The 14456-nt window shown below is 60.1% G+C and overlaps 1 protein-coding gene across 2 annotated transcripts in view; it reads left to right on the top strand.

Moving 5' to 3' along the window:
- The window catches only part of CACNA2D2 (calcium voltage-gated channel auxiliary subunit alpha2delta 2), a 212265-nt gene that overhangs the window by 190903 nt on the left and 6906 nt on the right, over positions 1-14456 (top strand). Inside the window, exons 9-24 of one of the 2 annotated variants that reach the window (XM_053953640.1) lie at positions 632-682; positions 841-940; positions 1723-1881; positions 2352-2459; positions 3149-3227; positions 3405-3454; positions 4279-4368; positions 4704-4772; positions 5207-5281; positions 5759-5833; positions 6007-6078; positions 6380-6451; positions 6611-6672; positions 8924-9000; positions 10218-10238; positions 12509-12569. In XM_053953640.1, coding sequence (XP_053809615.1) covers positions 632-682; positions 841-940; positions 1723-1881; positions 2352-2459; positions 3149-3227; positions 3405-3454; positions 4279-4368; positions 4704-4772; positions 5207-5281; positions 5759-5833; positions 6007-6078; positions 6380-6451; positions 6611-6672; positions 8924-9000; positions 10218-10238; positions 12509-12569 — 1221 coding nt within the window. The remainder of the gene's footprint in view (positions 1-631; positions 683-840; positions 941-1722; positions 1882-2351; positions 2460-3148; positions 3228-3404; positions 3455-4278; positions 4369-4703; positions 4773-5206; positions 5282-5758; positions 5834-6006; positions 6079-6379; positions 6452-6610; positions 6673-8923; positions 9001-10217; positions 10239-12508; positions 12570-14456) is intronic. The other variant, XM_053953641.1, reaches the window with a different exon arrangement.

Raw genomic sequence — 14456 nt, 5'->3', positions numbered from 1 at the left:
AGGTTCCCTTGGCCTTCAGCCAGGGCAGGATCAGGCCTCCTGCAATGGCACGATGAGGTGGGGCTGTGCTTGGCCATGTCTGGGATGGGATGGGTGCTAACCCAGCCCCTCCCTCACAGGATGGCACAGCAGGGCTGGGAGCAGGACCAGTTGTTTCAAGGGGTGAGGAAGGGTTCCCTAATTGTTTTCAGTGGGGAAGATTTACATAGTGTTATTATTTTTCCTCCTTGTAGCTAAAAATAACCTAATCAGCCTGGCCTTTGAAGCTACCAGGGGGGTAAATAGCATCTTAATATGGATGTGTGTGTCAGCATAATCAGCACGCAGGAAAGGGCCTGCGATGATGGAAGAGTTTAGCATTTAGAGCTCATTAGGCTGACACAGTGCGGAGCAGCAGTCGCTGGCCGTCTGCTGCTGTGCCACGGGAGCCGTGTCCTCGCTGCCACCTGCCCACAGCCACCTCGTCCCTGCTCCTTGCCATGGGGTCACCACAGCCCTGAGTGCCCAGGGCTCCCAGCACAGCTCCCCAGTGCCTGTGCCCTGGCAGGGCTTCGCTCTTGGGCTGTGCCCGGCAGAGTCAGGGTCCCCCCAAAATGAGTCGACCCTGCTGACTCCACTCTGTACCCCACAGGTACATCCAAGGTGCCTCCTCCCCAAAGGACATGGTCATCATTGTGGACGTGTGAGTACATGGTGGGGGCTATGGCTGGGCTTAGGCCAGGATGGTGATACAGCTCGCCAAGGTGCCACTGTCCCACCAGTGGCCACAGGGAAGCTGTGGGGACAGCACAGCCCTGTGCTCCCTCGCTGCCAAGCCCCCAGCACCCCTGTCTCCTGCAGGAGTGGCAGTGTGAGCGGCCTCACCCTCAAGCTGATGAAGACCTCAGTGTATGAGATGCTGGACACCCTCTCAGATGATGACTATGTCAATGTGGCCTCGGTGAGTGCCATGGGGCAAGAGGAAGGGCTGTGTCCCCAGGCACCTCCCGGCTCCCCAGCACAGGAACCCTTTTCCCCCACACACACCTGGCTAAGGGCTCTGCAGACAGAAATACCACTTTTTGTCTTCTTAACCACCCACCTGCACATAAGCAAGGAAACAGCTGCTCAGGGCTCAGCACGCAAAAGCTGCCCCTCTCATGGGGCATTTGGCAGAGATGTTCCTGCATTATCCCAGCCAGCCACCTCCTGTCCATCACCAGCCGCTGACACCTGGCACCCACGGCAATGTCACAGCTCGTGACCTCCCGCAGCACAGTGGCCATGCCACCACATCTGCGCGTGGCTGGCTGCCCCGCCCCTGCCGGCCCTCCCCTGTCTGGCCACCAGCACGCCGGCTCTAATTAACGTGTCTGGCCCGGCTCTGTTCGCTGGATCGCCGCTCCGCTAATGAATGGGCCCCTTTGCCGGCAAATGAAGCCGTAAGTGAGGGGCAGCACCTGCTCCCGATGACGGCACAGAGCAGCGCAGCACGGCCGCTCGCACACGCTGCGGCTCCTGCAGAAGTGAGGGCGCGGGCGAGCCCTGCGCTGCCAGCACCTCCACCGCAGCTCAGTGCTGCATTTGTCCCAAGCCAAACTTCAGCCTCAGCTCTCCCTGGGACGTGGGACACGTCTGGGTCACCTGCTGCCCGTGAGAGCTGGGTGTCATGAGTGCCTTGTGCCTGCTGGTGTCTGCCCTGTCCCCTTTCTGTGACCCACTCCCCTCCATTTCACCTCCCAGTTCAACGAAAAGGCAAAGCCGGTGTCGTGCTTCAAGCACCTGGTGCAGGCCAACATCCGGAACAAGAAGGTGTTCAAGGAGGACGTGCAGGGCATGGTGGCCAAGGGCACAACAGACTACAAGGCTGGCTTTGAGTATGCCTTCGACCAGCTGCAGAACGTGAGCTGGGGGCTGGGCTGGGGGACAGGGTACACCTGTGGGTGCTGGGGACAGTGGCACAGCTCCGAGTGCCTGGCTGCCGCCCTGTGCTGAGGGCTCCTTGTGTTCCTTCTCGATGCTGGGAGAGACATCCCACCTCCAGGCAGGCTGTAGCCAAGGTTTTGCTGGTGCTGCTCCCTCCTGGGTTATTAAAAGTTAGCAGGGCAGGGTGGAGGGGCCAGACCCAACCAGACACTGTGCCAGAGGCAAAATAAAGATGAATGGTGCTATTAGGTGCCGAGTGGCATTAGCCACAACATCATTCCCCAGCTGGCAGTGTCCCTCCTGCCCATTCAGCCTGGTCACCCTCGCCCCAGAGAAATGGGCTGGGAAGAGAGGTGGGTTGGGGCCAGCCCTCCTGGCCGCATCCAGCCCGGTGCCCAGCACTGCTGGCCCCAGGTGTGGCCTCAGGTGCTGTGTCTGCCCCACAGTCCAACATCACACGTGCCAACTGCAACAAGATGATCATGATGTTCACGGACGGCGGTGAGGACCGAGTGCAGGATGTCTTTGAGAAGTACAACTGGCCCAATAAGACGGTGAGAGGCTGTGGGTCTGTGTGCTGGGCTGGGGCTGCTCACCACAGAGGGAGATGGCTGCTCCAGCTCAGTTGCTGGCTTCTGCTCCATTTCCCTCCTCGCCATCCTCCCTCCCCAACAGCCTGCTCCTGCATGGAGCCACTGCCCTGCTAAAGGGTTTGTAGCTGGCTCCCACCTCCCTGTGAAGGAGGCGTGGGACCAGGCACACTGTGGGATGCTGGGGAGGGAAGGGGGCTGGTGGGCTCCCTGAATGCTGGCCCTGAGGGGAGCACACCCCGAGCATGGGAACAGGGCTGCTAGCAGGCAGAGGAACCAGCAGGAAGGTCCCAATTGCTGCTGAGTACCTGGAAACCTGTGGGGTGGGGGGGTTCTGGTCCCTGTATCACCCTCAGAGAACACAAACCCCTCTGGGAGCAGTGATGCCCCAGAGCAAGGACCACTGAGGTAGGAAACTTGCACCAACCACCTGCTGGAGGGCAGCACTGGCTGGGGCCAGACAAGGAGACAGGGACTCCCTTGCTGCCAGCACAGCCAGCACTTGCAGGAGTGTTCTGCCCACTTGCACTCACTCTGTGGGCCGTGGCAGGCAATGCCCCGCTGTCCCTGGGGAGGTTGTCATTGGCTAGGAGCACCAGGTGTGGAAAAGAGGGGTGCCCAGTGGATGGCCCTCAGTGCTCGCTCTGCCACAGGTGCGGGTCTTCACCTTCTCCGTGGGGCAGCACAACTACGACGTGACCCCGCTGCAGTGGATGGCCTGTGCCAACAAAGGTGAGCGGGGCTGGCACCCAGCGGGCACGGGGGCTGCAGGGTGCTGGGCTCACCCCTCGGCTCCAGTGTGTGCCACTACCAGCAAAGCCCTGGCTGCAGCTCTGGAGGGAGGGGCAGCAGGGCAGCCAGACTGCTGGACAGCTGCATCTTCAGCTGCCTTTCTCTTTCTTTTCCAAGGTTACTACTTCGAAATCCCCTCCATCGGCGCCATCCGCATTAACACGCAGGTACAGCCGGGAGCCAGGCAGGCAGAGCCCTCGTGGGCTGCCCTGCCTGGGGGGAGTTCAGGCAGCCCCAGCCCCACTGGGGAGAGCCCACGGGCTGGCAGTGAGTGTGGCAGCAAGCTGGGGAGCCGAGCTGAGCTCTCAGCCTGGCCCTGAGCCATTAAGTAATTCATCTTCTGCAGCTCCCCACGGACCTGCTGCCTTTTGAGTGACTAATTATGAAACATCAGGCGTTAATCAGCACAGAGCAGAGCTGAGCGTGGGCAGGGCCAAGCCCAGCAGAGCTGGTCCTGTCTGCCCCACACCTCCTCTCACTGCCTCTCTTCTGCCCCTTTTCTTTATGAGATGTGCACGAGGTGCCCTGAGGGCAGGTGATGAGGGCAGGGCGGGGCTGGCACTGTGGCACAGGGGATGCCTCCCCGCCCAGAGATCTTCCTTGGCAAGGTGAGACAGGAAAAGGGAAACCTGCCCCAGGAGAAGATGGCAGCCAGGGAGACAGTAGTGACATGGTCCAGGCATGATGGAGCAATCCCAGCCCCGGGAATGGTTGGGGGCTGGGGGGCTCTGGCTGGTGCTGCCTGGGGAGCCCCTGCCCTGCCTGTGCATGGCCAATGGTGAGCAGCACCTTGTTTGCATCTTAATGGGCCTGTGGGGGTCCCAGCTGGAGCCAGTACCCCCAGGTTTGGTGGCTGCCAAGCCCCCTGCCCTAGCTCAGCCTCACCCCATTAATATTCCTGGGTGTACTTAGGGACAAGGGTGTTGTTGGGCTGAAGCAAGGAGACATCTAGTTCCCACATCATCCTTTCCCATGTCCTGTGTCCCTGCAGGAGTACCTGGATGTGCTGGGCAGACCCATGGTTCTGGCTGGGAACCGAGCCAAGCAGGTCCAGTGGACCAACGTCTACCAGGATGCCCTGGTAAGGACCCCCCAGCCCTGGGGTGGAGAGAGGGACCCCCAGCCCCAGGGTCTCACACAGCCCCAGGTGCAGGTGGGGATCCCCACCCCTGGGTCGCATACAGCCCCATGGGGCATGTGGGTGGAGGCTCCAGCCCCAGGGCACAGCTGGGACACTGACCCTGGGGTCCCACAGAATTCCAGGGTGCAGGTGGATGGGGACACCGGCCCCAGGGTCCTGCACAGGACGTGCCCCATCTCCCTTGTCAGGGGGGTAACCCCCCTCTGCTGCCCACCCCCGGCCCTGGGTCCTGAGGCCAGTGAGGGGCCATGGGACATCATTCTGTGCTTGTGCAGGGGCTGGGCCTGGTGGTGACAGGAACGCTGCCAGTGTTCAACCTGACGGAGGACAGCAGTGACAGGAAGGTAGGAGACTCTGCTGCCCCTGCCCTGGCTGCACTGGTAGCCCTGGTGTGGGACCACTGTGGGGTGGGGAAGGTGCCCTGGTGATGTGTGTGTGGCTGCAGGGGACACTGGCATCCCTGGGGTGCTGCCTGCTCTGCAGCACCTCCCTGCAGTGACACCAGGGTGACTGCCATCCCCAGGACCCAAAATTACCTTAGCTAGCTCTCACAGTTCAACTGGGACAACTGACAGCTGTGAGTCCCTGGGGGGTGCAGTGTCCCATGGGGGCTCCTGGGGGGCTGGTACATCCCACCCTGTGCCCCTGCAGTATCCAAAGCTGACCCACATGTCCCCAGAAGGAGAAGAGGTCCACCCTGCTGTTTCCCTGTCCCTGGGCTGGTGGTGACAGGTGACAGCCCTGGTCCCTCCCACCTCCATCCTGCGTTTCCTTCCAGAACCAGCTCATCCTGGGCGTGATGGGGATCGACGTGGCTCTCAATGACATCAAGAGGCTGACGCCGCGTTACAACGTGCGTGGGGGCCCCTTCCCATCTGTCCCTGCCCTGAACTGCCTGATCCTGGTGTGGAATCCCTCTGATGGGAGCCCCAGGCTGTGCCCCAGCACTCCAGAGCACCTCCAGCAGCACTGGCACCTAGCAGGAGCCATGGGTGCGGGCAGGGACTGGGAAAGGCAGGAGAGCAGGGGTCAAAGCTGCATGATGCTCTGGGACCCGGTGCAGTGCCAAAACCCATGTAGGGTCAGCAGGGAATAAACCTTACAGGCCTGGGGAAAGGAGCAGTGGGAGAAAATCCAGAGGCAAACTCTCAGCCCATGAGTGGCAGATTGCATTGTCCTGAGAATAGAAATGAATGGATAGAATGGGCTGAGCCCTGGGGGTGACGTGGGGCGAGCTCTGCCTGCAGAGGTGAGGGTGATCACACCAGCACAGTGTGTCATGCCACAGAGCCACCTGGTCAGCCTCACCCCTCCTCCTGTCCTCCTGCAGCTGGGGGCCAATGGCTACGTCTTCGCCATCGACCTGAACGGCTACGTCCTGCTGCACCCCAACCTGCAGCCCCAGGTGAGGAGGGGCCCAAAGGGGCAGCAGCCACGGGGATTAGCCAGGCCCTGAGGGACACATGGCTTTCCAGGGTCCTTAGGACTTCATTGTGGGGTTTGTGATGAGTTAGTCTGGACTCAGCAGTGGCTGCAGGGGCCCTGAGCCCTTCCCTGGCTCTCCCTTTCTTCCTGCAGATCATCAATTTCCGTGAGCCAGTGACGCTGGACTTCCTGGATGCTGAGCTGGAGGATGAAAACAAGGAGGAGGTGAGCAGACCAGGGGCAGCTTCTGGGGCACAGGCTGGCCCCCTCATCTGCAGTTACAAAGGGCACTCAGCCCCTCCAACCTGCCCTGCAGAGTCTCGTGCTCAGGGTCCTGGCACAGCTCCCATGGAGCCACAGTGGGGACAGGAGCTGGGTCACTGTCCCCTTGGTGCTGGCACAATGAACCTCGCCGGGCTGCTCACGCTGCACCCCGTGGTTGCCCAGTGCCACCCCACTGGGATGGGTGCCCACAGGTGCATGGCCGGGCTCTGTGGCCCTCAGTTGCCTCCTCTGTGTCCCACAGATCCGGAGAAGCATGATTGATGGGAATGATGGGCAGAGGTTCATCAAGACCCTCATCAAGTCCCTGGACGAGGTAACACTGCAGGGGAAGGGGGTCCCAGCTGGAGCTGTCACTGTGCTGAGCACCCAGAACCAGCAGTGGGGATGAGGGGCTGGGAGCCAGGGCCCTGTGGCACTGTGCCAGCAGAGTCCTGGCAGTGCCCAGGCCTGACTGGTTCCCTCTGACCCACAGCAATACATCGACGAGGTGTTCCGGACCTACACGTGGGCTCCCATCAAAAGCACCAACTACAGGTGAGTGTTGACGCTGTCGAGCAGGACGGGAACAGAGAACTCCAGATCAGAAGGCCAAGAAAATGAGCTCTCCCCTTATTTCAAATGTACCACTCTATATACAGAGAACATTGTGCGGACTAATTTCATTGGTCTTAGAGTAAAAACATGTGTCACCATTGGTGTGCAGTGAATGACACACAATAGCAGGACATATCTATAAACAGTGTGAATAACAGCATAGATTAGAGAATTATTTACATTCTTTCCCAACTGTTTCCCAGGCTCTTGCCTGGTTAGAAAACCTTTCTCTTTCCCTCTGACTGAGCTGAGAATATCCACAGAGTGTCACAGCCAGTGCACCCAGACTGCCCTGCTCTGGGGCTGGGCCCACACCAGCACAGGCCTGGGGACTTGTGCCTGCACTCCCAAAGTCCCCAAGGCCACCAGAGATGTGTCCCATGGGCTGTGAGGTTGCATATGCACTACCATATTATTGCACACAGGCAGTGATGTGCTGGAGGGCACTCCTGAAAGGGCTGCCTGCCAGTGTTAGGCACTGTAAAGCTTGGACACAGTCCCCAGGACTCCAGACAGGCTGCAGGGCTGGTGTGCAAGGGGCCAGACAAGTGACACCCCTGCCATCCCTGTCTGCCCAGCCAGGGGCTCATGCAGGTCCCTGCCTGCTCCTAGGGTGGGTGACAGTGATGTGTGCCCACCCTGCAGCACAGGCAGTGTCTTTAGAGCCAGAGGAGAGCAGAGTTCTGCATTTTATCACCCAGTTTGGACCAGCAGATGTGCAAGAAAGACCATGACATTGTCATTTCTCATCTCACACTGCCTTCATCCTGGGAGAAGCCATGTGAGCCCAGTGTGCCCTCCTCCTCCTCACCACCCAGCTCAGGAGGGGCTGGCAAGGGTCACAGCCACGAGCCAGCACTGCCAGGTGTCCCCAGTGCAGTCCCAGTCATGTCCCCCATGATGTTACCCCTTTGGAGCCAAGCAGCACTGGTGAGGAGGGGACAATGACACAGGGTGACACATCTGTAGGATGAAAGCCCCACACTCCCATGGCTCTGCTCTGCAGCAGGGATACTTCCTGGGTTTCCCTGGGATGCCATCAGCACAGGGTGCCACCAACACTGAACAGAAAAAGCCACCACCCTCTTCCTGACACCTGTGGTTTGGGGTGCCAGCAGCTCTGCTGTGCTGGCTGCAATGCCCAGACCATGCCCACGCTGCCAGGGTTATCTGAAGGGGTGCTTTAGGGAGGAAGCCCAGATCCCAGTGGCTCTGGTGCAGGAGAGTCAGGAATGTGGTCCTTGCTCACTTATTCCTGACAACACCTGGCACAAACACTGTCACCAAAGGCCAGTGGCCACTGCAGCTGGCACCAAAGAGTCCAGTTCCCTCTGGCAGTGTGTCCTGTGGGTTAAGCAGCCCCAGCACCACCTCCTGCTATCTCCTTTCCCACCCTGTCCCACACCCTGCATGCCAGATTCCTGGCTGGAGGATCACTCTCCTTCCTGACTTATCTGGCTTCTGGTGCCTGTATAATGGTTGTCATTGGTTTCTGCAGCCTGGGAAGGCTTTGTCCCTTCTTTCATGGGCTGTGTCACTTCCTGCCTTCCTCCCTCACAGGGATGTCATGTTCCTCTTCCACATGCATCTCCCTTGGTTCCTGGGCTGGCACATCCTGCCCATCTCAGCCCTGGCTAGGCAGATGTGCCAGCTTCTGTGCCCATGTGTGCCCCCAGCACAGCCCTGGGTGCTCTAGGCATGACCCTGCATACCCCAGGGCAACCCTGGGTGCTCTGGGCATGACCCTGCATACCCCAGGGCAACCCTGGGTGCTCTGGGCATGACCCTGCATACCCCAGGGCAACCCTGGGTGCTCTGGGCATGACCCTGCATACCCCAGGATGACCCTGGGTGCTCTGGGGATGACCCTGGATACCCCAGGATGACCCTGGGTGCTCTGGGGATGACCCTGGATACCCCAGGATGACCCTGGGTGCTCTGGGCATGACCCTGGATACCCCAGGATGACCCTGGGTGCTCTGGGGATTACTGTGGATGCCTCAGGACAGCGCTGGCTGCAGTTCCTGGAGGGAGGGATGCAGCAGGCTGTGCAAGAGGGCAGTGGGGCTGCTGCCTGCCCTCGTCTGGGTCAAGCTGCTGCCAGCAGGTGCCAGGCAGGCACTGGGAGCTGGCCAAGGATTCTGGGTGGGTGTAAAGCCTTACACCAGGTGTCTGCTCTCCCTCTCCACAGCCTGGGGCTGGTTCTGCCTCCCTACAGTACCTACTACATCCAGGCCAACCTCAGCGACCAGATCCTGCAAGTGAAGTGTAAGTAGCCCCTGGCTCTCCCTGCCGCCCTCTCACACTCCCCCTCACCCCACGCCAGCCCGTGGCTGTCGGGGGGAGAAACACAAACCAAAGACTTGGGAAAGGTCATAGGGATCACTGTGAGAGGCAAAATAAAGAGAAAAACTAAAGCTGAGAGAGGCATGAGTCGAGGTGAGCGCACAGAGGGAAAGCGAGCTGCCTGCCTGGGGTGCCCCGGGGGGCCGGGGTTTGGTCCTCGTGCTTTGCACCCCAAAAGCCCAGCCCGGGGCTGCAGGCAGGCGCTGCTGGCACAGGCAGGGAGGTGCTGCCTGTTCGCCTCCCGGGGACGAGGGATGGCGCTGTGGCAGCCAGATAATTTGTGAGCCTGGGGAAGTTTGCATGGATCTCTTTAATTTCCTTTGGTTTATTACAATACTTTGGTTTCAGTTTAAGCCATTTATTCTTTTTATGAGTTTGGTTTCGGTTGGTTTCGATTTTTGTTTGGAATTAATCTGTGTACGTGTGTGTTAGCCTGGCCCCCCTTTCTCTCTCTTTCTCTTTCCCCTGACCCCCAAGCCTTTTCCCCACCTCAGGTCCACGCTGCTCCCAGGGACCCTCTCCCCCATGGGAGAACTGGACCCTTCCCCTCTCCCCTTCGGTTCCCCCCGTTTCTCCCCCTCGGCCACCCCGGTGGCCCGACCCCAGCCCCGCTCCAGATCCAGCCCCTGCCACCCCCTCCATCCATGGGCAGGAGCCCTGTGTCCCTGTGGGGACAAGGCCAGGCTGTCCCCATCCCCGGGAGGGGGGACCCCCCCCGTCCTCCCCAGCTCTGCCCACCGTGCCGTGCATGCCCCCCGACTCAGTGAGGACATTTTGATATCAAGACTGTTGCAACTGTTTGCTACTGATTCTCATTTTCCTTTGGAGTATTGAATATATATCTATATATTTCTCTAGTTATATCTTTGCATTTTTTTTTTTTTGTTCTTATTTCACCGTGGCCTTTTCTTTTCCTTTTGTTACTGGGTTTTTCTTATGTTTTCTTTTCTTCATGTCGTTTTTTGCAAGAGGTTTCCTTTTGGTATGATTATAGTACACAATATTTTTATTCAAACGTCGATTGAATAAAATATTGTTTGTGCCCCCCTTCCCCCTTTCCACCCAACCCCTTTTTTTTTTTGTTTGTTGTTTTTTGTTTGTTGTTTTTCTTGCTTTCTCTCTATGGTGGATTCACACAGTACCAAACATCAAAATGAAGGGCAAGTATTTTCAGTCTCAGACCACTCACCTTCACCACCCCGTCCCCTGCCCCGTGTCCAGTCCCCCCCAGCCCCCTGCTTGCCCATCTCCCTGCCCGTTTGCCACGCCGAACCTGCAAACCGCCACCAACTCGCCCTTCCTCCCTTCTCCTTCTCCTCTTCCTCTCCTCCAGTTCCCCCTTTATTTGAAAGCAACATGTCTTGTTCTGTTCATGAGAGCTTTGTCACGAAAATCCCCACTCCCTCCCTCCCTGTGCATCACTCCCAAACCTGGTTCGATATGGTTCAAGAGCCGATCTTGTATGAAACTGCCGTTTTCGATCCACCAGGATTTTGTAGCTAGTTGGATGCCCTGCTCTTCCTCTCCAACGCTGCCCCTTCTTGCTCCTCTTCTCCTGCTCGTCTCCTCCAACTCCTTCTCCCCTTCTCCTGGCTCCTTTGCTTCCTTCTCCCCAAGACAACTCAACCTGAAAGGGATAGGGCTGTGCAGGGAGTGGGGGGCTGTGGGGTGGGTGCCCAAAGGTGGCAGGGATGGAGGACAGGTGGGGGGGGCCCAATCCACCACTGCCATCAGCCTCTGGGACAGGCTTTTTGGGGAAAGCCTACAAGCAGGAACCCTCTGCAGAGATGGGATGGGACCACCTGGGGCAGTGCCTCCCAGCTGCACAGGTGACTGCGAGCCTGGCCCCAGGGGCACGCGGGATGGCTGAGCCCAGGGGTGCCACACTGCCTGCCCCCACAGCTGCTCGGTGGCCATCCCCCCTGCCATGGGGACCAGCATGGCATGGTACAGTGTCCTGGTGCCATCTGTGCCCCTGGGAGCAGCCAAGTTTGAGCCCAAAGTCCCACCAAGGCAGGCTGAGATGCCAGCCGGTCTCCCCCTGCAGTGGAGCAGGACATCACTCATGGGACACAGGATTAGGCCCACATTCCCTCAATGCCAGAGGGGCCTCCTGACCCACAGCTGCCACACAGCCCCACAGCGAGCCAGGGGACACCTGGCACACACGGTCCCCACGGGACCCGCCACCACTCTCCATCCCACACAGCCCCCAGCACACGGCACCCACCAGCAGCCTGCCCGGCAGCACGCCCTCCCTGGCACAGGCAGGGAAATGGCTTGTGGGGGGGCACTGCAGCACAGGAGGGGCCACGGGGGACAGGGCCAGGCGGGCAGGACAGTGGGGAGGTGGCAGTGTCACCCTCAGCCCTGTTCAATCAGCCTTGAGTTGCCTCCTCCCAGCGCCCCTGTGATGGCAATGCTGATGGACCAAGTACGAGTGTTTGTACTCCTCCTCCTCCTCCTCTTCTTCCTCTCATCGGCTTGTACCCAGCCCCTGCCTCCAGCCCTCAGAGAGCAACAGTCCAACCTCTGGCTGTGCCGTGCAATGCACCAGGAGCTGACGGGAGGGCAAGGGGGTGGCGGTGCCCATCGTGGGGGAGACGTAGTCCCAGGGGTGTCCCATAGCACCCCTCCATGCGCCCCCTAACGCAGCTCGCCCCTGCGAGCTGAGCCCTGCATCCTCTGTCTCTTCTGCTGGGGCATTCCCAGAGACACCCCAAAGCTACTGGGCTGCATCAGCCTGTTAAAGCAGAGCGTGCTGGCGGGCGAGCGCGGATCCCCGTCCCCATTGGGGTGCCACCACCCCGGGGAGGGAGGGGGCACCGGTGCCCGGCAGCAGAGCCCGGCAGCGCATTGCACGGCCCTGCAGCAGGGCGGGAGCCTCTGGTTGGACTGTCCTCGGCAAGGTTCCCCTCTGGCCATGTTGATGCCTGAAAACTCCCTTTATTTTTTTCTCCCGACAACCGAGTGTTCTGGTGATCCTCCTCCGGCCAGGAGCGCAGCATGTGGTTCCCTGCCCTCGCCCACCACCCCTCCCCCGAGAGAGAGACGTCCCCCCGCCCTCCCGAACATGCATATATATATATATATACATGTGCGCACATATATATATGTGTGTGTGTCTGTGTGTCCCTGCGTACCGGCCGCGCGTACGCACCCGCGCGCCTTCAGCCCGCGACCGAGCAAATTCGAGCCGAGATGGGCAAACCTCTCCTGATTTGGCTCTAACCTTCCTTCCCGTGCGGTGCCAGCAACAGCAGAACGGCCTTTTCCTTCCTCTCTTGTTACCAAGAGCAGCAAATGCCTTTTTTCTTTATTGTTTTATTTTGTTCCCTCCCCTCTCTCTCTCTCTGTCCGTCTCTCTCCCTCCTGGCCCCGGCGCCCCCGTCCCCGCTCCCCGCCGGATAACCTTCCCTTTCTGTTGCAGATTTTGAATACCTGCTGCCCAACAGCTTTGAGTCGGAGGGACATGTGTTCATTGCTCCCAGGTAGCTTTGCGTGTGCGCTTGCCGAGGTGTGCATCCGCCCCGGCCCCGCTGCCGACCCCACCATCGCCCCCATCCTCGCCTCATCGTGCCTTGTCCCCGCTCCCCGTGCCCTGTGGCTGTGTGTGTCGTGTGCCCGCTCGGCCGCGGGGCTGCCGCCGGGACCCCGGCCCCGCTGCGCCACCCGGTTGCATCCAGCACAGTATATATGCACCCGGTGCAGCCCGACCTCTGCGCGTGCATATATAGGTATAGTTTCTGAAAATCCCTGCCGAGCGAGGGGCCGCCGGCGGCATCATACAGTCGTGCTGGCTGCGGGGGTGGGGGGGAGGGAGAAGGAGGGGGAGGTTTCGGCCCAAATTTGGGATGCCCAGGGGGTTTGGGGACGTGAGGGCAGCGTAGCGGCCCCTTGACGGACAGATATGTCCCCTCCCCTGGGCCATGCCGCCCAGTCTTGTCACCTAGCAGGGATGAAGGGCCATCCTTCAGTGGGCACCATGGCTCTGCCAGCACCCCGCCCTTCCCGCTACTACAGAGCAATCTCTGGCCAGCCCTAATTAACATCACCAGCTAATCACCTGTCTGCTCATAGATCGTTATAGCAGCTAGGCGTCCTGTTAGGGGATGTTTTGCCAGTGCAGCTTTTGGGGATTGCAGTGGATTGAGGTCCAGCACGGCCACCTGCGGGTACCCCCCGCCCTCCCGGCCCAGAGCAGCAGCCACTCACACCAAGTCTGGGTGAACCAGCCCAGAAGGTACAATCACTGTGCAGCGCTGGCTTTTGGGGAGCTTAGTCCCCAGGCCCTCTGCTGGGCAGTGGGGGTGAAGTCCAGGGCACATGGGAACCACAGCAGAGCGTGAATGAGAAACAGGAGCACTGTTACTGAAAATTGGCCCGTAAGCACACAGAGAGGATGGATAGGGAGGGGATGCCCGAGCCCAAGGCCCCAGGAGTGGGTCTGCACCCACGGTGCTGCTCAGGCTGCAGTGCTGGGCTCAGTGTCTGGTGTGGGGCTCTGCAGACGCTGCAGCTGGAGGGAACAGCGGCTGTGGAAGTCAGGGCGAGCCCTTCGGTATCCCCAGAGCGGCTCCATGAGCACCCTTGCTGCGGTGGGCGCTGCCCGGCGTGGGCAGGGGCGGGGGGGGCCGTGTGCCAGGGCGTGCCCGGCACCCAGGGCGACTGTATGATCTGCCGCCGGCGCTGCCGCGCCCACGGGCCTCCGGAAATTTTCAGAAACCGTATATCCCCCGTCCCCCGTGGGTGTGTGAGTACCTGTATCTGTGCGTGTCGGTGGAGATATTCAGGTGGCTGTTCCCCCCCGAACGGGTTGAGGGGCCGGGCCGAGCTGGGCAGGGTGCCTCACCTTTTTCAGCTGCCCTGTGGGCATGCTCCCTGCCACCCTTTGCTCCATTTGTCCTCCTAATGACAGAGTTTTTGGCAGAGTCAGGAGCTTGGCGGAGGGGTTGTGAGTAAGGGAGCCCTGAGCACCCTGGCACTGTTCACAGCCTCACCGCTGAGGACAGGAGTCTCTTAGCACACCGGGCTGGCACTAACCTGTGCCACCCAGTCAGAGTCTTGTGGTGACCAACGGGTTACAGCTGTCCCTGGCATCGCTGGGGCTGGGACTCTGCGCTCAGGGTGTTCCAGACTGGAGCAGGGACATGGCACCCACCGTACTGCCTGTGCCAGGAGTGTCTCAGGGCCAGTGATGCCCATGGGCAAGCACCCATCTCCACCAGCTGGGGCTCAGCCAGCACCCAACCATCTGTGCAAAGGGCACAGGTAGGGCCTTGAGTGCCTGCCTGGTGCTGCCTGTGCAGCTGTGGAGAATCCCAAGGCAAATCCCTGTTGGCACCCACAATGGAGCCCCAATCCCTGGGTGCCACAGG

The sequence above is a fragment of the Vidua chalybeata genome, chromosome 12, assembly GCF_026979565.1.
Source record: "Vidua chalybeata isolate OUT-0048 chromosome 12, bVidCha1 merged haplotype, whole genome shotgun sequence".
NCBI classification, from domain to species: Eukaryota; Metazoa; Chordata; class Aves; order Passeriformes; family Viduidae; genus Vidua; species Vidua chalybeata.
The sequence above is the reverse complement of the archived record's forward strand: the minus strand, read 5'-3'. Positions and strand labels throughout refer to the sequence as shown.